Source organism: Prionailurus bengalensis, chromosome D1, assembly GCF_016509475.1.
Source record: "Prionailurus bengalensis isolate Pbe53 chromosome D1, Fcat_Pben_1.1_paternal_pri, whole genome shotgun sequence".
Lineage (NCBI taxonomy): Eukaryota > Metazoa > Chordata > Mammalia > Carnivora > Felidae > Prionailurus > Prionailurus bengalensis.
Window position 1 is genome coordinate 64,351,489 of NC_057346.1, and position 26,517 is coordinate 64,378,005.

The 26,517-nt window shown below is 38.2% G+C and overlaps 3 protein-coding genes across 3 annotated transcripts; 2 read left to right on the plus strand and 1 right to left on the minus strand.

Annotated features, from left to right (window-relative positions):
* Positions 1-3,003: 3,003 nt before the first annotated feature.
* LOC122482662 (olfactory receptor 10A2-like) lies at positions 3,004-4,030 on the plus strand. Its single transcript, XM_043578977.1, has one exon. It carries the CDS (start codon positions 3,077-3,079, stop codon positions 4,028-4,030), a length of 954 nt encoding a protein of 317 aa, XP_043434912.1. The 5' UTR covers positions 3,004-3,076.
* An 11,283-nt stretch (positions 4,031-15,313) lies between these two features.
* Positions 15,314-16,261, plus strand: LOC122482663 (olfactory receptor 10A4). The gene has a single exon (XM_043578978.1). The coding sequence runs from the start codon at positions 15,314-15,316 to the stop codon at positions 16,259-16,261; it is 948 nt and encodes a 315-aa protein (XP_043434913.1).
* A 2,325-nt stretch (positions 16,262-18,586) lies between these two features.
* Positions 18,587-19,534, minus strand: LOC122482664 (olfactory receptor 2D2). The gene has a single exon (XM_043578979.1). The coding sequence runs from the start codon at positions 19,532-19,534 to the stop codon at positions 18,587-18,589; it is 948 nt and encodes a 315-aa protein (XP_043434914.1).
* Between the last annotated feature and the right edge of the window lie 6,983 nt (positions 19,535-26,517).

Here is a 26,517-nt window from a genome sequence, read left to right on the forward strand (position 1 = left end):
GCTTATTCTAATGTACTTTGAGTGTTAATGATACACTGAAACTTTCTTTTAGTTAGCATTTGTTTTCATGAATACTGGAAAACCACTTATTTGATATGTTACTACTATGACTAGTCAACCAATTGAATTTTTACTATTGACAGTTTTTCATCTTCCTCTATAATAATGTTATCTTTTTCTTTCCAATATTTATTTCTTATTTATTTTCCTAGTCTTATTGCATTGGCCAAATTCCAAAACTTATTGTGAAACCAAGCTGGGACTCTTCAGAAGGACTTCGGGAGATCTGAGGCTTCCTCCAAAATACATTCAATATTATATATTTTTTGAAGGACAGAGATTCCATAGTTTTTGTCAGAATCTCTAAAGGTTGCATCATCCTCCAAATTTAAGAATCTCTGCTCTAATGTTTTACTTGTAAGTGTAGTGTTGTCTATTATTTTTACATAGATATCCAGATTGTATTGAGAAAGTAGTTTGGGTTATAGAGGAAAAATGAAATCCTGGGGAACTTAACTACCATGACCTTCCTTGGGTTCTGAGATATCTAGCTGGTCCAACTTCTCTCCATCTTTCAGAATCTTCTTTTGTTTCTTTCACATATAACGTCTAGGGGTTTTAGTGACACTTAGTGGAAAGAATAAGGAAAAATATATCTCCCCTCTCTTCCTAGAAAGAGTTCTCTGATTTATTTTTTTCCTTTGCAGTTGTGCTAACGTTTCTGTTTGGTTGTGATTTATAGGGGTCTTTAAAATTCATTTTGCTTTATTTTTATCATTTTCTAGTCAGTTACTTAACAGAATTTTCCCCTATCTTCAAATTAAAAAAAAAAAAGAAAACTTTCACTAATATAAAGAAATGTTTGTGTAAATCTTTTAAAATTTATTTTGTTTTGTGCTTAGGGGTTCTTTCAGTTCAAAGTCATGCCTTCCTTTAGCTCAGAGATATTTATTCTTCCCCTGGTACTTCTCTGAGTATTGTCTCTCTTTCCTTTTTGTCATGTCATCCTGAAATGCCTAGCAAGTTGATTGTATTTCCTGTATTTTCCTTTATTATTACTCTCATTATTTTCATAGTTTCAAAATTTTTCTCAGTGATGTGGGCATGATTTCTCAAACTTATATTCTAATTCATCACTTCAGTTTTCTTAAGTTTCTAGCACTCCACTCCACAACCTTTTAATTTGATAATCATGGTCTGCCATTCTCATCCCCACTCTGCCCCAACCACCATGGTCTTTTCTGACCTAAGGCTGTTATTTTTAGTGACTGCTTATTCAGTATTCAATATCTTATGGGGCTTTGTTGAGAGTACATAATGAAAACAATCAACGTGTCTTTAGTTTCGTTCAGACTCTTTCTTGAGAAAGGGAACCACTGTTCTCATGTCTCGGATTTATTCCACTAATTTGAATTGTGTCTTCATACCTCTCATGACTTTCTCTACTTACTCTGAAAAGCACAGGGCTGGGTTGTACTGAATGACAGTAGGAGTCTCTAATTAAGATTCTTTGTTTGTGGCATCAATGATCCTTTTATTATTATTAATTTTTGAAACTTGTATTTGGTTTTTCTGAAGTTGATCTCAAAACTGTAGACATTGCTTCATTTAATTTTTAGTGCTTCAGAGAAATCTTAGATCAGTCTGATCATTATTCTTTGGCAAGAATGACTTTCTCTTCCTTCATGGATGTTTTGGAGTTTTAAATACAACCTTCAAATTCAAATTACTCACCATTACCTGACTAATATTGAGCTTCAGTGGTTTGTCTATTGCTTAAAAATGAATTGTGTATGAAATCGGAGGATGAGTATACCACCTGATTTTCTTGATCCCAGGTACACAGATTTCATCCCTCCCCTAATTCACCTTATACCATTCATTTTCAATGTCAGAGTGATGTTTCTATGTGTTGTATGTGGCATATATAACAATGTCACTCCCATGCTTCATGTATTCAGGCGGCTCTCTTTATCTATAGAATAAGGTCCAAATTCCTTAGCATACAATAAAAGTCTATTGATGTAACATATCCAAAACAAGGACCACAAGCTTGTTTCTCTTTTACTTTGTTTCAATTCTGGTTTCTAGTGCTCTTAATAATGTTTTTATTTCTGTTTTTAAGCTTGTATTTTTTGTATAATAGTTTCCTAACCACATCCAATTCCTTTATTACTTAGTTTCCAACTTCATCTCATAATTCCTCCATTAGAATTCAATGTTCTAGATTACCAAAATAATGAGGAAAGAAGGGAATATGATAAGTTGAAAATTAGAAAGAAATCATACAAAATGTGATTTTGCAGAAATTCCCATTTTATTTTCGTAAGCATTAATGAGTTAGTCCTCAGATCAAGGTAGAATAGTCCAATGAATCACAGTCCAGTGGAAGTCTGAGAACTCTGGAATTCAACAGATGTGGTTTGGATTCGAGACCTCCACTTTCACTGCTATTCCTTAACTTCTCTGGGATAAGTTGCCTCCCCTATAAAATGCATATATAAAAGGACAAAACACAGGCATGTGTTAATTGTCCTCAATACATGCTCCTCACTCACCTCCCAAATTACAGCCAGCAAGAAAGATTCATGAAGAGTAGAAAACTTATTAGATGCAGTATTCTGCATTGAATATATAAATTCTGCATTTTAAATATATTTCTAAAGTTTTTATAAATTCACATGTATGTGTTTTTAATGAAATCATGAACTTTGGGCTTGTATCTCAAAAGTTGAGGTGTTTTCAGGAATATAATTTCTTCCAAAATGTGCCCCTTGATGGCTCCTTCAGGGACTTATGGTTCTGATTTGGTATGACCATTCTGTACATGTTAATGTACAAATGAGGAAATATCAACTCTTCCAGAAGCTGGCCCAGGCCCATCTCAGAACTTAAGCTCTGGCCATTCTTCCTTGTGTCTTATTCTTAGACAGCTCAAGGCCCTTCCTTTTCCAACTGAGATCCCGACCCAGCCTCTTTTCCTGACACTAAAAAGGAGTCTGATAAACCAAGATTCTGATTCCTCCAATCAAGAATCTCTCTTCATGACTGAAGCTGGAGATTCTTTTCTGTATTGATGGCTGAAGGAAACCGGACAAGAGTTGGGGAGTTTATCCTCATGAGCTTCTCTTCCCTACCTACTGAAATACAGTCACTACTCTTCCTGACATTTCTAATCATCTACCTGGTCACGCTATTGGGAAACAGCCTCATCATTCTTGTTACCTTGGCTGACCCCATGCTGCACAGCCCCATGTACTTCTTCCTCAGGAACTTGTCCTTCTTGGAGATTGGCTTCAACCTAGTCATCGTGCCCAAGATGCTGGGGACCCTGCTTGCCCGGGACACAACCATCTCCTTCCTTGGCTGTGCCATGCAGATGTATTTCTTCTTCTTCTTTGGAGTTGCTGAATGCGTCCTCCTGGCCACCATGGCATATGACCGCTATGTAGCCATCTGCAATCCCTTGCACTACCCAGTCATCATGAACCAGAGGACACGTGCCAAATTGGCTGTTGCCTCCTGGTTTCCAGGCTTTCCCATAGCTACTGTGCAGACCACTTGGCTCTTCAGCTTTCCATTCTGTGGCACCAACAAGGTGAACCACTTCTTCTGTGACAGCCCACCTGTGCTGAGACTGGTGTGTGCAGACACAGCAATGTTTGAGGTCTATGCGATTGTTGGCACTGTGCTGGTCGTCATGATACCCTGCTTGCTGATCCTGTGTTCCTACCTTCGCATTGCTGCTGCCATCCTTAAGATTCCATCAGCTAAAGGGAAGCATAAAGCCTTCTCTACCTGCTCCTCCCACCTCCTTGTTGTCTCCCTATTCTATGTATCTTCAAGCCTCACCTACTTCCGGCCTAAATCCAATAATTCGCCTGAGAGCAAAAAGCTGCTGTCATTGTCCTACACTGTTGTGACTCCCATGTTGAACCCCATCATCTATAGCCTGAGAAATAATGAGGTGAAGAATGCCCTTGGCCGGACTTTCCGCAAGGCTTTAGGCCTTAGATTTTGCATCCCATAAACGTTAAGAAATGAGAGTAAAGTGTACTCAATGTGGAGCAATCAGGTTCATATTTGGGATTCCTCTGCCTCCCTTGCCATCTCTGGTGGGATGAAACCCAGCTGCTGAAATGACTATTGGGAAGCTCAGAAGAGGGAAAAGAGCAGAGAAGTAGGTTGGCCCTGTTTCTACCTCCTGGAAAACTCCTCTGTTCATTGTAGGCTTACGTTATTTTTTCTTATTGGTATTTCAATAATTCTGTGCCATATAATTCCGGATATTCACATTACTATGTCCACATTGTGAACAGCATGAAACTGCTTATAATCCTATTGTGGGGATACATAATAACAGAGGACAAGACCAGTGATAAATCATCATGTCACTTTCTTTTCCATCGGGCAGATCTGACTCCATTCATCAGAGAGAAAACCCTGTAATCCTTACCAGTGCATAACTGTCATCACTGTCTTATTTCAGTTTGCATGCCCTTGAAGCATGTTAGTTATTCTAATCTCACTCGTATGTGATATAAATATAGAAACATGGATTGATCATGCCCATACTTACACCTTTATAACCCCACAATCATTTTAGTCCTTACTGTTTTCCCAGGAAGAATGAGCTGAGCTTTCACAGGCTTTCTATCCCATTATCAGGTTCTTAAGCCTTGTTGAAGTAGTAGTATAAATTTCTATTGTGATACTGTTTTCATCAAAGTTTAAAATGGATCTAGCTAACTGCAACATAGCTCTTCCTTAACCACAAAAATATTTCTCATTCTTCTTATGATTTCATAGTACTCTATTTTTTAGATATACCATAGTTTATTTAATGAGTCTTTTACAATTATAAATCATGCTGTAAAAAATAGCTTTATACACAAGCATTTTCATATTTTTGCCAGTGTATCTGACAGATGGAAATCTAGAAATTGGGCAAAGGGTGAATACATGTACCATGTTGTTATATATTGGCAAATTTCCCTCCAAATTGATTATACCATTTTACCTTCCCACCAGAAATTTACAAGGGTTCTTCTTTCCCTATTGTCCCATCAATAACATTCGTCATCAAACGTTTGAAATTTTGCTTACATAATAGGTAAAAAATAACTAAAATTTTAATTTGAAGGAAATAAATTTTGAACATTATGGAAGAAATAATTGAGTAAATTAGAGAATATAGTGAATTTCATTCATACTTCTGTGTTAGTAGTTTAGATGATTAGCAGCTGGTGATGTCCGGTACTCCATTTTCTCTGTTTGAAAAGTTCTTTCCATGTGTACGTTAGCCGGATCCATCTCATCTTTCAAGGCCCTAGTGTGATCCCTCAAGCAGCATAAATTATTCTCTGCTATATGCATCTATTCCAATTTTATCAACAGATAAGTTAAATTTTGAATATACTATGCTGTACTGGTTTTTACATGTTTGTCTTTTCCCAGTGTACCTGTAAGTCTTTAAAAATTAAAGCTGCACAATTATTTTTGTTTTAACATGACATGAGAATTCCTGAAAACCATATGTTCTGGAACACTCTGCATTTAAAATACTATGGAAAAATAGGGTTAGGGAATACCACTCAAAATATATGCAAGTTTGAAGCCAGAGCATTAACAGAAACAACAGCTGGTACCTGGCGAGACAACATAGACTGCTCAGATATGCAGTTCAGTGATGTTGAAGGTTGCCACAGTAGATATTTAACAAGCATTATAACAATAGAATGAAAATGTCAATGATGGTTTATTTAGTAAAAGAGTATTTGGTACTGAGATAATGCAGTTGATATGATGCTCTGAACCAGTGGGGCAGCTTCTTATATGGTCATGGGAATCAGTGCCACTTTCCAGAAGTCAGAAGCTGCACAAAACAAGAGATGCTTCTCTTTGTGAATGGAGCTTCAATTATAGTCATACTTCTAAAATTTTCTTTAAAACAGGTAAGAGAGCTCCTGATGGCAAGGCCTTGTGACATTCAGTGTTGAAGGTTATATTTTGGTTTGCTTTGCCCAATGCAAACTTTACATTACAATGAAATTATTCTATAGTTTTTCAATAGTGTATGAAGATGAACAAATGAATGGGTAATCCAGTTGAGAAGTGGTGGTGACTTGGAATAGAGTAGTATCAATACAAATTAATTCTAAATAATTTTTGGAGGAAGAATTGATAGGATTTGATGGTGGATTGCATGTGAGGAAATACAGTGCTCAAGTTCCTGCAATAAAGTATAGATATTCTGAAAGTCTGGAGAAGATCCATTAAAGAGGCATGAAAGAGGTTTTATTCCCAGAAAGGTTAAACCTTTTCCTTCATATCCCTGCTATGAATCTCTTCTCACCTTTTAGAAACATCTTCTCCAAACTTACAGTAATTGATCTTGCCTCAGGATCAGTTGATTTCACTGGGTTATCCCAGAACCAGATATGGAGCCAAGGACTCAAGTGCAAGTGAATTATTAAGGAGAAACCATTAAATGTAGTAGAGTAGGAATGGAGAAGAAGCTGAGCAAAAATATAATTTTGGGTGCAATTCCAGACTCAGCAGTTCCAGCAGGGAACTCCAGGGAATAAATAAAGCTTAGTTTGTTCTGCTTCATGCCAAAGAAGTAGGCTTTTGTACTCCCATTTCAGTCATCCACTGGCTACTGGCAGACTGTAGAGTAGGAAATAGGGAGAATTAAAACTCCCAGGGACCACTGAAGGGGAAGAATAAATAGCTATTCTTTTTTATCCAGTGAGTCACCTTTATTATTTATTCCAACTTTTGTTGGAAATGTGGTATACTTCCCTACAACAAACTGCAAGATGAATGTGCCATCCTAATTAATTAAAATGGAAAGCTCAGGTCATATAGGTGAATTATGAAGCAGAAGGTCAGTATTTTAAATATGGCTTGTAGAAAAATGCAAGCACATATTTGCAGGCACTTCGCTAAATATTAAGCAAACGATAATGAAAAAGTCAGGTATGGTTACTGCCTTTAGTAAGAAACATGTGGTCAAATGTCTGTTTCAGAAACACTATAAAAAATGTTCAGACATGCATTAGAGTCTTCGGATGAAGCCCTAATCACCTTGGGAAAATTTTGTCACAAAGCATGGACATCATCTTACTCCCTCAACTTCATTTCTTATTCAAGAAGTGTTAGGATTTTCAGACTGTTATTCAGACTTTCTTGTTTTCACCTTATCCAGGAGTTACTAGCCTCCCCAGCCAACAGTATCCCCTGCCAACTGCTTCTCCACTTGGCTTAGACAGTGATTAATGAGTTATCCTCTCCATGCATGAAAACTTCCGAATCCAGATCGGAAACACTCCCAAAGAATTAGCCCAATGAGAATCAAAAGTGAAGGAAGATGTAAAAGAATACTGGAATGATAGAAATAAAATCACTGTCTTAAAGAGATACCTGCACTACCATGTTCATTGTAGCATTGTTCACCATAGCCAAGACATGGGAAAAATCTAAGTGTCCATTTACAGATGAATGGATCAAGAAAATATGGCATATGTATACATATATACAATGGGATATTAATCAGCCATAACCAAGAAGGAAATCTGGCTATTTCAACAACATGGATGGGACTCAAGGGCATTATGCTAAGTAAAATAAGTCATACAGAGAAAGACAAATACTGTATGATCTCATCTATATGTGGAATCTAAAAAAACCAAACTCAGAGAGAAGGAAAGTAGAATAGTGGTTATCAGAGACGGGGGTATGGTGACATTGGCCAAAGGGTACAAACTTAAGACGAATAAGTTCTGGGGATCAAACATACAACATAGTGACTATCATTAACAATACTGTATTCTGTACTTGAAACTTGCTAAGAGAGTATATCTTAAATATTTTCACCACACACATAAACAAAAAGATAATTATGTGAAGCGATGGACATGTTAACTAACTCTATTGTGGTAATCATTTCAATATATATATTCATGTATCAAATCATCACATTATATATCTTAAACTTACACAACATTATATGTCAATTTGATCTCAATAATCTTGAGGGAAAAAAGAATACTGGCATGCTCTTCTGATCTCTCTCTGGTGCAAACCTTGGAGAATAGACAGACCACTGTTTTTTCCCTTGCTCTTGTAGCCTCATGAGTGCAGGAGAAGTTGGAGCTGCAGCAAAGCACTTCCTCCAATTATGGGATTGCAGAATCTTCATGAATTTTTGCATGTCTGGGAATTCCTCAAAACTCACACCTGTCAGAAACTGAACCTATGACTTTACCTGAGGAAGAGGAAGCATTGGGGGAATCACTCCCTTCCAGTAAACACCAGGGACTAAAATAGTCCTGAGACCCAGCCTGGAATCCTCTAGAGTGATTGACACAGGCCCAGCCCAGAGCTTCTCTGAAGTGACTAATGCTGTACAACTCAGAACTTCTTTATAGGGACTGACAGGATTTACCTGGTGTGTCTGGCACACCCCTGGACAAAGCTTCTTTGAGAATGTGACAAGGCAGAACCCCAGAGTTCACCAGCAATGAGGACTGAGACACACCCAGAGTACCTTCGGGATGATTGGCACAGACACAGCCCAGGGCTTTTCTGAAGTGACTTGCACAGATATAGCTATATTTTAGGACTCCCCTGGAGTCACTTGTTCAAACATAGTCTAGTCTAAGCCTAGGGTAGCTGACACAGACCAGGGGTTCTCTGGAATGTGATGCAAATTTCATTCACAGGAGGTAAGTAAAGAGCAAAGTGGACAGAGCACAGACTTGAACTCTTTTGTGAAGAGGATGATGGCTTATTACAAAGAAAATTCGTCTCCTTTGACACATTTCTAGGAAACAAGAAAGGAGATCAGAGGTCTCAAGTAAATAACCAGAAGTTTTTGACAAATTAGGTAATCTGGGAAAGGATGGAAAACAATGATTATGTATTAGGCTTTAGAATGTTCAAAGCGCTTGGGTATATATTATCTCATTTCACACCCACAGCCACCCTTCAGATGGATAGGACATCTGTAATAATAGTCATTTTACAGTTGAGAAAACCCTAACTCAGAAAATGTCATGTCAGTAGCTCTGTGACTCACAGATAAAAATAATAACTAGAACTTTAACTCTGAATTTCTTACTCTAAAGTCCTTGCTATTGTAACTATGTGGTCTCAAACTATCATTTAGGTGGGATTTTCACAAGTTTTCTTAAGTATGCTATCTTGTTCTTTCTTGTTGAAACAGTGCATGGAATCTTCAATACGTTACCACAGAAAGGAGACACTCTGGATAGAGGTGTAGCTGGCCAGTCCACCTCAGCTAGGCTTCTGCATACTTTCCCCTTCCCTAGAGTTCTTTCCCCTTCTGATGGCTCCAAACACAACTACATTTATCCAAGGCTCTGTGCTTGCAAGACCATTAGTAAAACAGTAGCTGAATTATACCTCATCAATAACATCCTGACAACCTCACCTGCATTAATGGAGCTACAGGAAGATCCGTTCTTTAGAATATCATCCCAGCAAACTCCCTTCCACCATCTCTCCCCTGCTTAGTAGGGGAAAACAGAAATTTAAAAAATGAAGAGAAAGGTGAAAGAGATGGAAGAGAAAGAGAGGAAAGGCTACATCAAAAGAAGGCAATGTAAAGGGATGGTTAGAGAAGGATCAAAACAAATGAAGGAAAATATGGAGTTACAACTGTGGGAGGGAGGCAGATGCAAGGTTTTGAATCACATTTTCATATTGTTTTGTGCACCCCTAGGGCCCTAAGAAGCAGCATTAGGGGGCTCTTTCAGGGGAAGAGAAAAGTGAAAGTCAAGCAAGTGGGGCTCTGAGCCCCTGCCTCTGCCCTTACTCATCCTCATTGGACTTAAGTGTTGAGATTCTCTGTAGGATGTGGTTTGAAAGAAAAGGGAAGGTCATCTCTGCTTTAAAAGTCATAAAAACTAGTGCTATGAATATGCATTTCTCTCAGCTTCCTTAACTGAGAATTTCTTTTTTTTTTAAGTTTTTTTAATGTTTATTTATTTTGGAGAGACAGAGATAGAGCACGAGCAGGAGAGGGGCAGAGAGAGAGGGAGACACAGACTCCGAAGGGGGCTCCAGTTTCTGAGTTGTCAGCACAGAGCCTGCCTTGGAGCTTGAATTCACTAACTGTGAGATCATGACCCAGGAAGTCAGATAACCATCTGAGCCACCCAGGCGCCCCAGTTAACTGAGATTTTCTTTGATAACATCTGAACTTTTGACCTGAGACCATTTTCCGTCCTTGCCTTTTGTTACACATTGGCCAGTGTCTAAGTAGCATCATCTGGTTGTATCCTTAGGAAATTCTCAAACTATGTTATGTTGCCGTTTTTCTCCAGTTTCAACTATCAAAGCTACACTTTATTGGATTCTTTTCTATCTAACTGCTTTACCAAAAGATTTGGTTTAGTCTTTTTGAAACTCTAAAGACTATAATAATATCGATAATAATAATGAAGGTGGTGGTGATGGCGAGAATGCAAATTTGTGTAGTGTTTTATAATTGTACATTTATTTCCACATCTCTTACCAAACAATAATTTAAAACATTGTTTAAAATATTTTTACAGGGGCGCCTGGGTGGCTCAGTCAGTTAAGCGTCTGACTTCAGCTCAGGTCAAGATCTCACAGCCTGTGAGTTCGAGCCCCGGGTCGGGCTCTGGGCTTGATGGCTCAGAGCCTGGAGCCTGCTTCCCATTCTGTGTCTGCCTCTCTCTCTGCCCCTCCCCCGTTCATGCTCTGTCTCTGTCTCAAAAATAAATAAACGTTAAAAAAAATTTTTTTTTAAAAAGAAAAAATATTTTTACAAACACTTAAAAAATAATAGTGATTACTTTGCTCCATCATGGATTCACTAAGAATTTCATGACTAAAAACGTAGTTTACTTTTAAAAATAAATATCAGCATGTTAAACCAATTAACTAATGCCATTAAGATAAATGTTACTTAGTGATTCAATAAATGTTGATCATTACTTTGTAGGTACCAGGCATTGTAATGTGTATACAATGATGCATATCATTTGGTTTATGTCAAGGAGTACACAATTAGCTGGAGAGGACAAATATAAAAATAATTATAATATAAAACCATTGATACAATAAGGGTATTTTGAAATGCTCTGAGGAACACAACAGAGATAGTAATTTATCCATTTGGGGAAGGAGATTGTCAGAAAAAGCTTCACAAAGAAGCTAACATTAGATCTTAGATTAAAGAATGAGTATTTGATATGGTTTATCTGAATTTCACTAAGGCATTTGATGAACTTTTTCATGAGATCTTTGTTACTACATTAAACAGATATAGTCCAGGTAACAGTACATATAACTGTTTATTTATACCCAACTCATGTCTGAAATTATTTGAAGTTACTTATAGAAAAAAAAATAGTTTTGCTGAATACCCCAAAAAGTAGAGATTAAAAAATTGGTGCCAACTCATTTTAGAATATGGCTTAAGTGGTGTGCCCCAGAGTCATGGCTCTGTCCTAGGAAACATTTTGATTAAATTATTTCAGGGGAGTGGACATCTGTGGCACAGTGAGTGATGTAAAGCTGTTATAATAATGCTTTTAAAATATCTTCTCAGAACATAGCAATACATTTTTAAATAAATGTATATTGGAAAACAAAACCAAATGTACAACCTATAAAACACACACACACATTCAGAAGTCTTAGCTGTAGACTCAACTGAGACCCAATAGCATCATCAAACTGCTATAAAAATGATTAAACCTTAGACTACATTATTTACCAAGCACTTGGAGTTAAGCACTCTGCTAGGTGCAAAAGATACAATGACGAATAGATTTCCCTCCTGGCATTAACTATTAGATGATATAAATATATGTACACATACACAATTGTATAGTGCTCTAATAGAGTTTTACACAAAGTGTTATAAGAGACTTAAAGAATAATCCCTTGATTAGGCCAAGGGAGTGAAGGGAAACTTCACAAACAAAATGATGTTTCAGCTGAGACTTGCAAGACCAGAAGAAATTATACATAGTTGCAGGAAGAGGTTTCCAAAAGTAGAGAGTAACATGCACAATACAAGAAGGGGTAAGAGAATATGAGGTATGCACAGAACAGAGAGTATTTTTGTGTAACCAGAGCACCAACTGTGTAGGGGATTTGGACCTGGAAAAATAAGCAGATACCAGAGAAAAAGACCTTGTTAAAGGTACTGTACTTTTTCCCAGGGATAATAGGTAGTGACTGAAAGACATTAAGCAGATGAGTAACTTAATTGGGGTTGCTATCAGATCACACACAAGTCAAGGATGGTTTGTAGAGAATGAACTAGAATCAGGTTCCTGCAATATTCCAGGCCAGAGAAGATAAGAGTAGTGATGTAAAAGGTGACACTGAGTCGGTGTTTTGGAAAAATAATAAATTTTGGGGTTAAATGAGAGGATTTTTGTCCCAACTCCTGCATTATGCAGCCTGGGTGGTGTCATTTTCTGAAATGAGTTAGATAAAAGGAGGAGGCTTGGGGTAGTGGAAGATGATGGGTGTAATTTATAACCCTTATCACTCTTTAAATCTGTGTAAATTATATGAGGCTGTATCATTGATGTGTGTAGTCTTTGCATCTAAATTCCTTCTGAATGGGGATCGCTGTGCCTACACTCTGTCTATACAGATATTTCCATGACTATTTTTTATATTTTGTTCATTCTTCATTCATTTATTGGGTCACAATTTAATGGGCATCTACCTTGCTAGGAATTGAGATAAAAAGTTAAATTTTCTACACAGTTTCTACTTTCAAGTAGTATACCATCTAAAATATGAGATAGAGACATAAGTTAACAATTATTCTAATATTAGGTCAATGAAAGTGGGTGTTGCTAATACCTTGAAACTTTCTGATCTTCTCTAGAATTTGTTTTGCTTTTTGCTCTATTACTAACATCTTATGTCAAAAACTCCTGTTTGCTCTCACCTATTAGCTTAGACTCATTTCCATTCTCAGAGTGGGTGAGTCGCCTGATGGGTAAAGCCATGACTCAGAGACAAACTGCCCAGGAGGCATATCCTGATGCCAACATTTGCTGGCTGTGTAACTTGGAAAAATTATTCAATCTCTCTGTGCCTCCTCAGCTGTAAAGTGGACCTACTAATAACCCGTATATCTTTAGTTTGTTGCAAGACTTAACATAATGCATGGAAACCACTTAGAATAGTGTCTGGCACTTACCTGGTGCTCATTAAGTGTTACCTCTTACTTGGAAATTGACAAAGTATCAAAATTTTCAAAGAAAACATGTGGGGACCTGGGTGGCTCATTTGGTTAAGTGCCTGACTCTTGGTTTTGGCTCAGGTCATGATCTCACTAACTATAGGATCGAGACCCACATGGGGCTCCACACTGACAACACCCACATCAGGCTCCATGCTGACAGCACAAAACCTGCTTAGGATTCTCTCTCTCCCTCTCTATGCCCCTCCCTTACTCTTGCTCTCACTCTCACTCTCATTCTCACTCTTTCTATCTCTCTCTCTCTTTTTCTCTGTCTCTCAAAATAAATGAACTTAAAAAAAAACATGAATATGAATCAGCAAAAAAATTTAAATAGCATTTTCTCACTGTTATTTTTTTCTGAATGTTTATTTTTGAGAGAGAGTGAATAAGGAGAAGGGCAGAGAGAGGGGGAGACAGAGAATCCCAAGTAGGATCCAGGCTGTGAGCATAGAGCCTGACGTGAGGCTCGAACTCACAAACTATGAAATCATGATGTGAGCTGAATGACCTCAGTTGAAAACAAGAGTGGGACACTTAAGTGATTGAACCACCCAGATGCCCTTCTTGCTGTTTTTGCTTTTACTTCCCTCCTTCCTTCACCACCCTGACCATGTCTTGCACTTGCTCAGTACTTAAACATTATCTGTTCAGGGAAGCCTTCTCTGACACTCCCCACACCCCAAATGCCTATGTCCTTCTCCACTGTTTTATTCTTCTCCATTGTTCTTTCAGCCACCTAACATACTATACATCCTATTTACATGATTTGTTTACAGTCTGTCTTTTCTACTAGAAAGTGAGTTATATGAGGGCAGAGATTTTTTTTTTATGTTTACTGATGTATTACCTTTAGTATCTAAAACAGTATCTGGCACAGAGAACATAATCAGTATTCATTGAATAGACTATTCTTTTCTCTTAAGGATTGAAAAGTAGGGACTTCAGTGAGTTTGGGCAGTAGATAAGGAGATAAGAAGTAGATTTTGGAAGACAGATCTAGCATTATCTCATAATAACTACAATGGTTAGCATGTGTTATGTACCAGTTACATGCAAGTGCTTTAGATTTATTCCTTCATTTAAGTTTGTATTTATCACAATTTCAGGTCTCAGTTTTGAAGTTTAGTTCTTGATGCCATGATGAAACATTCTACTTATTTCTCACAGGATTTGATATTATTAGTCTGCATATTTGAGTTGGTCTTTATTTATTAACATGTAAAACTTGAAGTGATATTTCTTGAAAATCAAGATGCAAGTCAACCAACAGAAACTGATGAAAGGGTTTATGTGCAATACATCTAGATTCTTTCTATGGTCTGACACTGTCTTGAGTCTGTGTTCCCTTTTCTGATCACATATAGCTACACAGAGAATATTTAGCCCAGGGATCAAAATAAACCACAGTCTCTATATTTCATGTCTCCTTGTATAAATTGCAATATTCTGAGTTTAGAAATGAATATATTTACATTGAATGTAGAATATATTGAGTATTCCTCCAATATACTGAAATCATCCTGAGGGTTGGCTGCTTGAGATTACGATGCATTCAGTTCTCTTCCTCAGGATCATTGGTAACTTTCCTTGATTTTCTCTTTCCTACCCTTTCATTTTGCAGAAAACATACCCTGGATCACCTCATCAGCTTTCATTGTGCATTAAAACACTTCTCCTCAGAAATGCTTGGCATGGATGCTTTTTTAGTACCACTGAATGTTGAAGAAAGATAAGGTAGGAGCCCCAACATGAAGCTGTGATTTTGATCTCTATAGAGCAAAGTCATGAAGTATATAGGTATATGGTGTGCCTCAGTTCAATCTGAAAAAAAGGTTAGTATTCTTCCAAAAACTATGAATCCCGTAGACAGGCTTATTTTTTTACATTTTGGAAAGTACACCTTTTGATTTGCAACAAGTAAAACAAGAAAGGTAGATAATGGGGCCATGGGAGGTTTTCTAAGGGTATAATAGAAGTCTAAATAACATATGGAGACTTCTACCTTCCTGGAGCATGAATGTCAATGAAATCCTGGACAGAAGAATGATGTGGGGAAACTGGACAATTGTCAGTGAGTTTGTCCTTGTGAGTTTTTCAACCTTATCCTCTGAGCTACAAGCTCTACTATTTCTCCTTTTTTTGACTGTTTACCTGGTTACTCTAATGGGCAATATTCTCATCATCCTGGTCACTACAGCTGACTCTGCTCTACAAAACCCTATGTACTTCTTCCTCAGGAACTTGTCCTTCCTGGAGATAGGCTTCAACTTGGTCATTGTGCCCAAGATGCTGGGGACTCTGATCATCCAAGACACAACCATATCCTTCCTTGGCTGTGCCTCTCAGATGTATTTCTTTTTCTTCTTTGGGGCTGCTGAGTGTTGCCTCCTGGCCACAATGGCATATGACCGCTATGTGGCCATCTGTGACCCTTTGCGCTACCCAATCATTATGAACCGCAAGGCCTGTGCCCAGCTAGCAGCTGCCTCTTGGTTCTCAGGGTTTCCAGTGGCCACCGTGCAAACCACATGGATTTTCAGCTTCCCTTTTTGTGGCCCCAACAGAGTGAACCACTTCTTTTGTGACAGCCCCCCTGTCATTGCACTGGTCTGTGCTGATACCTCTCTGTTTGAACTGGAGGCTCTGACGGCCACTGTCTTATTCATCCTCTTTCCTTTCTTGCTGATCCTGGGATCCTATGTCCGCATTCTTTCCACTATCTTCAGGATGCCCTCAGCTGAGGGGAAACGCAAGGCCTTCTCCACCTGTTCCTCCCACCTTCTGGTTGTGTCCCTCTTCTACAGCACTGCCATCCTCACATACTTCCGACCCCGGTCCAGCACCTCTCCTGAGAGCAAGAAGTTGTTGTCACTCTCCTACACAGTAGTGACTCCCATGTTGAACCCCATCATCTACAGCTTAAGGAACAGTGAAGTGAAGTCTGCACTGAGGCGAGTCATCCGCAGGACCCTGGGCCCTCAGAAACTATGATTGACTGACATGGAAACTGAAGGGGTGGAAGGCAAGGACAAAGGAGAGAGAAAATAATTCCTCAAATGGGTTCTGATCTCTCTTCAGTCTAGGAGCGATGCTCTATCCACTAGAATTTTGGACTCTACTAGGATCCATTTCTCAATGAAAGATCATGATTCTTTGGATTCTGTGGGATTGTGGTACCAATGCATCTGAGGATGCTGCCAGTTTACACAGATTAGGAGCCTATCCAGAGGTTGATAACATCGCTACAATTTGCCATTCGTTACTTGTTTTAACTTTTCTTGAACTTCTTCACCCATATCTTTTTATAATCTTCAGCTTTACATTTTTCTATTTGTCTAAAAACTCTACCTGCAACTTTCAACGATCTTTTTTGCTTATAAGGTAAATTTATGATAGTGATGATAATAAATAATAGAGTTTTGTTTCATTCCTTCACTCACTTTTTTCAGCAAACTTTGAGTTTGAACTCAAAATTTCAATGCATTTTTACTCATCAGTCAGCATGTGTCAGACTCTGTTTAGGCTCTGAACACAGATTGCTGAATAAAATAGACAAATTTCTTATCTTGTGGAATTTATGTTCTAGTGGGAAAGCGAAATAATAAAGCAATACTTAAAAAACTCTACTGGCTTAGAAAGTACCCATGTTCAGAGGAATAGCAAATTAGGACTTCTTCCTCTATTACAATAATTGGTCTGTACAGTATCTGGAGAAAGACTACTCCACATGGACACTGCCTCAATCTCAAATTATTCACCTTGGATATGAGAATTGCTTGACAAAAAGTGTGTAAAGGAATCCCAAGTTGAGTATAAATGGACATAATTCTAGGAAACTTCTGAGAATAACCCAAAGATTCTTTGTTTACTAAATTTTGTATGTAATCTTGTGATTGGGTGAAATCAACTGTCCTTTTTAAGCTTGCATATCACTCAACCAGTATAGCAGCCTGTCTTTATGGTTTTTTCCAGTGAACATAGTCCAACTCTGGATTCCAGGAAAATAGCAGACTTGGGATGCGTGCACCACAGCTTTGTGTTAATTAGTGAAATTAACAGAGTAAAATAGTATTCAGTGCATAGACATATCCTCTCCACAAACTCTGTAAATAACTAACTCTGTGTGCTGTGGGGGTAACAGGTATCAAGGGCTCTCATGTAGCAAGAGATCTAGAAAGGCAGCACATTCTAAATTATTACTACAAGAATTTGCAAGTGAAAATATAGATCATGGGGTTCTGTTTGGATAATAGCATTCACATGGCTAAGTAGATTGACACCACTATACATTTATAATCTCCAGTTTTAGCCAAACTTTAATTGCTCCTTTACATTTATTTTATTTGTCCTTGTATGGTAGGCAGAACAATGGTCCCTCAAAGATGTCCATGTCCTAATCCCTAGGACCTATAAATATGTTACCTCACATAGGAAAAAGGACTTTGTATACAGAATTAAAATAAGTATCTTCAGATGGGGGGGGGGTGATCCTGGATTTTTTTTAATACAGTAACAGGAAATCAGAAGATAGGTAGAGAATGAACTTGAAATATTTATTCTTGTGGTTTTCTCACTTCCATACATCTAAGCCCACAGCTCCTGTCTGGTGGCTTTCAGACAGCTACCCTTTCCAAGTTCTAATTGTCCTTCAGGCCCAGGGTTGGTACCAGCTTCTTTCTTACTCTTCCTAGCCCTGGGATGTCACTATCTCTTGTTAGCTTTCAAAACCCTGTCTTTACCTTTATCTTATAGATAAAATATTCATGTCCCTTATTAGGGGTGTGAGCAGAGTGTGAGAAGGACAGCAGAACTCATATATTCTGCTTCATTGTACCCATGCTCTTCACTACCCACTTCAAACACACATACAGACTCATGTGCAGGCACATATATACTTAGCACCTAGCTCATAGTAAGTGATTAAGTAATGTTTGTTAATTTATTGATTATTTGATGATGCAGAGAGATTCAAAAGATAAAAGAGATGGAGTAGGATCTGGGATAGATTGCTGGTAACATAAAACATGATTTTAAAAAAGACAGATTTTACAGGTTCCAGAGTTTATAAAATGTGAATGTTTCTTGCAGGGTTTCCTAATTCTTAGATGCCAAAAAAAAACAAAACAAAACAAGAATGGAGCAGACCCTCATTGTATTGCTCCATGAATTATTGTCCTTCCTCTTCTATAAAGGAAGTGCTAGATGAAGGATGGAGGGTGGGTACACAACAAGCCCCCAGGATCTTACAATATTCCAGTTTTGCTAAGGGAACTACTCAGCAAGTCTTATAAGTAGGGAGCCAAGAGGGTCTCACTGTCAGTGGAAGATTTCAAGCCTGCATGAGAAATTCCTTGTGGCTACTTTTCTCAGAGCTCCCTTCACGTCCTTGTTTCTCAAGCTATAGATGAGGGGATTAAGCATAGGTGTCACCACTCCATAAAACACAGACACCAGTTTTTCCTGTTCTTTGGAAGACTTTGGAGTCATGTAAGTGACAATTGCTGACCCATAAAAAAGGATGACCACCATGAGGTGGGAGCCACAGGTAGAGAATGCCTTGAGCCTCCCCACAGCTGACTTCATCCTGACCACAGTCACTATGATGTGACTATAGGATACCAGAATTAGGGAAACAGGTATGAGGAGAATCACAACACCCATGAGGAAAATGACCATCTCTGAAGTATGAGTGTCTGTGGATGCCAGGATCAACAGTGCAGGGGCCTCACAAAAGAAATGAGCAATACTATTGCTGCCTTGGTAGGGTAAACTTAGTGTAAAAGTGGTATCTACCACAGACACCAGAATGCCACTGGTCCATGATCCTGCAGCCAGCTGGGCACACACCCTCCAAGTCATGATGCTAGGGTAATGCAAAGGGTTGCAGATGGCCACGTACCGATCATAGGACATCACTGCCAGAAAGGCACACTGGGTGCACCCAAAAATGAGGAAGAATAGAAGCTGAGTTGCACAACGTGTGAATGAAATGACCTTCTTCTGGGATAGCAGGTGGGCTAGGGCCTGGGGAACGATGTTGGTAGAAAAACAGAAGTCAGCCAGAGATAAGTTGCAGAGGAAAAAATACATGGGTGTGTGAAGCCGGGAGTCAACCTGAACAAGGTACGTGAGAAGTAGATTTGCAAGCACAGTGATGAGGTAGACACCCAGGAATAAAATGAATAGCAACTTCTGGGTGTGTGGGTCATCAGAAAGTCCCAGAAGGAGGAATTCTGTCACCTGTGTCTGATTTGTTTCTCTCATAGTTTGTCTCTTTTTTCAGTAAGAAGTCTCTTTTTTCAGCATGTAGTTTTATAACTATTATAAAACTATATAATTCAGATTTGGAGGGCTACTGAATTGCCCTCAATCACTACCAGCCATTCCAAGCATCCCCTTTATATAGATAATCACGCTGTTTTAGTTGGAACATTTTCAGTGTTGCAAAACTTAATGCTTCTAAGATGGTGCATTCATTTTTAGTGTCATCTGCAAATGTAGAGTAGATCAAAATAATCATCTTCCTTATTCTGAATATCAAAATTCTAATAATAAAAAAAGATTCAATTAATATATAAAGTGACGGCATTTAATTTCACTTCATTATCAACTAAAGCCCTTGAGTCTTATGTGGCTATTGACACACCTCTCCCGTCTTATGATGGTATAGATTGTTGTTGTTTTTTTTTTAATTCTTTGGGTGTACAACTTTTCCTGTTGTCTCTTCCCTGACAAGACAGTTACTAAGGTATAAGAAATCAAAAAGAGCCAAAGTGCCTTGCAGAAATGGCATTTTTCTTGGAGAAAATAACCTGTTTTTGAAACACTCAGGAAACCAAGGAGTAACTGGGTGGTGTGCCACAATCTCTTTGGCAATCCCATCCCAAGCTTTGGCTGGAACTCCCAAATATCGATCTTAAACATCAGTAAACTTCCAAAATAGCAGACAAACCATCACAACATTTCCATTTGAAGCCACCAGGTTGGCTAGTTTTCTGTGTTCAGACTAAATAGCACTAATCCACCTTCTCTCATTGCCTTGCATTATCTGTGTATTCCTCTGAGAGATTAAAAAGTCCTTTGAAAACTATATATTTTTCATTTTTGTGCCCTTTTTAAGACATAGCATAGGGATTTATTTGATCAATTATTATTAATTAAAGTACATATAAATAATCTGATCATATGGTTTGGTAGAGTTGTTTAAAAAGCCTACCAGATTCTCATGTCATTAAGATGACAACATAGAGTGTTCCTGACTTTGTTCCCCTCACAATAAGAGCAACCAACAACTATTCAAGAATAAAACACCACTGAGAGAAACCTAGAACACAGTGGTGAGGCTGAAGCAACCCTTGCACCACAGAGACCAAGAAAGATGACATTAGAAAGGTAAGAGAAGCAGCTTCCTGTTGACTGCATTGTCCTTCCCCCAGGCCAGCACAGCACCATGTGAAGAGGTCTCACCTGAGCCTCCTATTCCTCTAGTAGGAAAAGAAAACCCAGGGGAGACTGCACCACCCCAACATTGTGGGTTGCTTTATAAGGGAGACCCTACTCTGATCTCACACCACAGGGACTACAGAGGAATCGGTGGGGCTCAACTATTGGGAATCTGATTGTGATAGAGAAGGAAGGAGGGACTCACAACAATCAGCACACAGATCTTGGCAGATCAAATTCATACCTACACTGCCCAAAGACTAATCCCAACCAGCAGTTTTGCTCATCTGTAGAACCACATAAGGGGAACACTCTGACCAGAGAACAAGGTGGGGTGCAGATCTGCTTGTTTCAGATTCTCAAAGGAGTTTTGATGGCCCTAGAGCCTAGTTTGTTCATTCCCAGAAAGGGAGCTAAATCACAACCCTACCTGCTGTGAAGAGAGACCTCTGGCTCCACCTGACCAGAAGGGCTGATGACAACTCCTGAAAGTGGCACAGTCCAGCAGCACTCAAGCTGAGAAGTGGGTGGGCACAACTGATTGCATCCAGAGCAAAGCCAATACCAGTGGAACATTCTTGTGCTACATATAGGCAGCGGCATTAATTCATAGCTTGGGCTGAAGGTAAATTCCAGCCCTTCCCAACTAAAGAGACTGCCTGAGAAATTAAGAGTAGCCTGAGTGGGCCATTCCCCTCCCACCCAGGCTGGAGAGCTAGAAAATAGCCCACCCACTGTCAAGAGTCTCTTCTGGCACCATCTCACTGAAAGGGCTGGTGACAACTCCTAGAAGCAGTCCAGTCCAGGGGCACTCAAGCTAAGAGGCAGGTGGGCAGAACTGGGAGTTTGTAGAGCAGAGGCTGGTGGCTCTGTTCCATCCGGAAACTTAGGGTATGTAAAGACAACAAACAAAAGACTTAATCATCTTTAGAGCTGCTCTCTCACTGTGCTCAGGCAAGAAATCTAATTTGTGGCCCCATTTATCACTGAATATAGCTTTCAGCTTGTCCAACCAAAGAAGCTAACCAGAGCACGCTGAAAGCTGCATAGCCCATACAACAGCCCTACATGCAGTGGCACTTGAGCAGAGAGCACAGCTGTGTCTTCTTTCATCTGCAGAGCAAAACTGATGACCTCACTTGACCAGGGAATTCAGTGCACACTCTGGATTGATTGGGGTCCTTAAACAATGAGTTGTACAGTGGGTTCTGTCCTGCTGCCCTGCCAGTGCAGGGAAGTTATTTCATATACTATTACTGAATATAATACCCAGACCTGATCATCTAGTAAGCCTGACCAGAGAATCCAGGCAACCCCAGAGCCCATCCTACACCCTCACTTGGGTAGGGAACTGAGAAAGCAGTCATACCCAACTATTCTCAGACAGTGGAACATTTCCCATTATGTTAATAGAATGAAAGAAAAGAATCATATGATCATCTCAATATATACAGAAAAAAGCATTTGACAAAATTCAATATCCATTTGTGATAAAAAACTTTTTTTTATTTCTTAGATCACCATTTTATTATGAAAGGATATAACTCAGGAACAGCCATATGGAAGAGACACTGTTATAAAAATTCTTAACGTGTTATGCATGGAAGGAACATATCTCGATATAATAAAGGCCATGTATGACCAAGTTCACAGTTAACATCATACTCAGATGATCATACTCAGGTGAAAGATTGAAAACTTTTCTTCTAGGAACAAAACAAAGGTGCCCACTCCTATTCAACATAGTACTAGAAATCCTAGCCAGAGAAATCAGGCAAAATAAATAAAAGGTATCACAATTGGAAAGGAAGAAGTAAAACTGTCTATATTTGCAGATGATATGATTTTACATATAGAAAATCCTAAAGACTCAATTAAAAATAAAGTTAGATCTAATCAGTGAATTTAGGTAAAGTTGCAGGATACAAAATTAATATACAAGACCAGTAGCATTTCTATACACAATTAACAAACTTTCCAGAAAACAAATAAATCAATCCCACTTACAATAGCATCAGGAACAATAAGATACTTAGGAATAAATTGAACTAAGTAGGTGAAAATTCTCTATTATTAAAACTACAAGACATTGATGAAAGACATCAAAAACACAAATAAATGGAAAGCTATCCCATGTTCATGATTGGAAGCATTAATACTATTAAAATGTCAATACTACAAAAAGCTATCTATAGATTCAATCCTTATGGAGAGTCCCAATGGCATTTTTTACAGAAGTATATAAAACACTCCTAAAATTTATATGGAACCACAAAAGACCCAAAATAGCCAAAGTAATCCTGAGAAAGAAGAACAAAGCAAAAGACATCACACTTCCTGATTTCAAGCTAAAAAGCTATATGATAAAGCTATAGTCATCAAAAGCTATAGTCATCAATTCCAGTATGGTACTGGCATAAATACAGACAAATAAACCAATGGGACAGAATTGAGAACCCAGAATTAAACCCAAATGTATATGGACAACTAATATTTGACAAGGGAATAAAGAATGTTCATTGAACGAAAGACAGTGTTTTCAGTAAATGGCAGTGAGATAATTGATATTCATATGTAATAGACTCATATCTTATACCACTCATAAAAATTAACTCCAAATGGATCAGACTTAAATGTAAGTCCTGAAATCATGAAACCCCTAGAAGAAAACATAAGAATAAAGCTCTTTGACATAGGTCTTGGTAATGAATTTTTGGATATGACACCTAAAGCATAATCAACAAAAAAAGAATGAACAAGTGGGACTACATCTAACTAAAAAGCTTCTGCACAGCAAAAGAAACCACCAACAAAGTGAAAACCAACCTGTGAAATGGGAACAAATATTTGCAAACTGTATATCTGACAAGGGGTTAATATACAGAACATATAAAGAACTCATACAACCATTAGTCATTAGGTAAATGCAAATTAAAACCACAGGGACACATATCACCACATGCCTGTTAAAAAGGCCATCAAAAACAGACAAGAGATAAATGCTGGCATGGATGTGGAGAAAAGGGTACCCTTATCCACTGTTGGTAAGATTGCAAATTGGTACAGCCACTGTGGAAAACAGTATAAAGGACCCTCAAAAAATAAAATAGAACTACCATATGATCCAGCAATTCCACTTCTGGGAATATATCTAAAGGAAATAAAAACACTAACTTGAAAATATATCTGTACCCCCATGTTCATAGTAGCATTATTTACAATAGCCAAGACATGGGGATGCCTGAGTGGCTCAGTCTGTTAAGTGTCCGACTCAGTCTCAGCTCAGGTCTTGATCTCAGGGTCATGAGTTCAAGCCCCTGACTGGGCCCAGTCTTGGGCTCTGGGCTGGGCATGGAGCCTACTTGAAAACAAACAAACAAAACAAACAAAAAAACAAAAACAATAGCCAAGACATGGAAACAACCTAAGTGTCCAGTAATGTATAAATGGCTAAAGAAGTTGTGATATATATACAATGGAATATTATTCATTCATAAAAAACAAGGAAATGATACCATATGCAACAACATGGATGGACCTTGATTATGCTGACATTAAAGTACATTAAAGTACAGTTATTAAAATCATTTTAGAAAGCAAATATACAACAACACATGTGCTTCCCTATTAACACATTAAAATTCAAAATGTTGTGACAGGTCTAATAACCACCTTAATTTCAAAATAATGAACTTAAAGGATATTTTGAGGTATCTTTAACAACTACAATGTGATATAAAAATACCTCTAATTTCTGTTGGTGATAAAGTCATAGATATTGCTAACGATAGTTTGGCTTAATTACCGACATTCAAACAAGAAAGAAAATTTGAATTTCTGTTAGAGTAAAATAGAAATAAAGAAGTAGCATTCACATCTAAATTGAAGAACACTCTGAAGTTTAAGTTAAGAACTCCTAGGCTAAAGAAATTCCCAGTTTTCTCAAAAAGATAGTATTACATTCTATGTAATTTGATAATGGAGTCTTAGGTATCTGGATAGGTCTGTGAGTCAGTGATGAAAGGTTCCAATTCATCACTGAAAGAATAAATGAATAAATAAATCCTTAATATAAACAATCACATTTATGGTTCCCTTATCTGACCACAGGCCACCTTTCCAGCCACTTTTCTTGCCACATAAGTAGGACACACTGTGTTTTTATACCCCACTGATTTTTGTAGGGCATCATCCCCTTATTGAAATGTGTGCCCACTACTAGAGTTAGCATCACTTTCCTTGAACATTCATCACACTTTGAATGTTCAGTCAGCTTATTTGTTGGCCAAATGTTATTAGCCAAACACGTTTGGTACTGGGGAAAAAAACAAACAAACCAAGCTCCTAAGGCCGAAGAATCTCAGATAGGAGGAATCAAACTATAGTCATGTTTTATCCTCAGTGACAATATGGTCTCAGGAACATCATAGATTCACAGAAAATAATAGTTTAATGAATGAATGTACTGGGCCAAGTGAGTCTGTATTATCTAACAATTACTTAAATCAAACTAATATAGAATTGTTTCTAAAGAAAAATGTAGTCCATTGCCAAAATAGCTGACATAAAAATACATTTTGAGGGGCACCTGGGTGACCCAGTCAGTTAAGCATCTTATTCTTGATTTCCGCTCAGGTCATGATTTCATGGTTTGTGAGTTCGAGCCCCATGTTGGGCTCTGCGCTGACAATGTGGAACCCGCTTGGGCTTCTCTCTCTCTCCCTCTCTCTCTGCCTCTCAAAAGTGAGTAAATAAACTTTAAAAAAATACATTTTGAGACCACACACTATTTTAAGATACGTAACTTCAGAATTACCTCCATCTAGTGGAAGGTATTAACCTGATTAGTTCTTAGAGTCTCCCCCAGGTCCTTTGGACTTTCTCTCTCTACCACAGTTCACACACTTCCCAGGGAAGAAATTAATGCATGTCTCTAAATCTCAGGGAAAATTAAATGGTAAGCAAATATTCTCAGTTTTGGTGAAAATAGCATAAAACTAAACATTTGTCACAAAGTTTTAAGTGATGCCTATAATCAGTGGTTGACTTAATGAAAGGGCAGCTACAGAATATTGCTGATTTCTATAGCTTCATCTGGCTTATACCTACATGTTTTTACAGATTACATTCAAGAAAAATATTATCCGGGAATACTTTCTGATCCACACATTTTTCCCATTCCCCACTCCCACTCACTCTGAACACATATAGGTATAGGCATACACAACTAAACACATTCACAAACTAAATATATAAGTGTACCTTCACCATCATATATTTACTTCCATCATAGCTAATAATGTTACATTGAAATTACTTTCTTTCTCTGTGATGGTAAGATATTCAAGGGCAGGGACCACATCTGACTCATCTTTATTCACAGAAAATAGGATAAATGCTGGTACAGAGTAAGTGTACAATACATGTCTTTTGAGCTAATTTGACCTGAGCCAAAATACCAGGAGACAGAGAGGTCAGTGTGAGTCAGAGATGAGTGTGACTTGTGATCTGTCAGATAGGAGCTTTCACTGATCCTGGCACCACAGTAGAAGCCTACACCCCTGACCTCTCTTGATTTGTTTTTAAAAGCATATTATGCTCTAATGCAAATGTGGAGGAGAAAATGTTCCCCCAGGTGACTGTGAATCTGCCCCCAGGGTCAGGAAGCTTCTGAAAGAAAATCATGTTTATATTGTTAAACTTCCTCTCCTTTATTCTGCCTTTTCCCTAGATTTGACATCAACTTTTAAGTTCATTTCTCTAAAAGTGACATATATTATGAATCAAACAATATGGTAGGATCA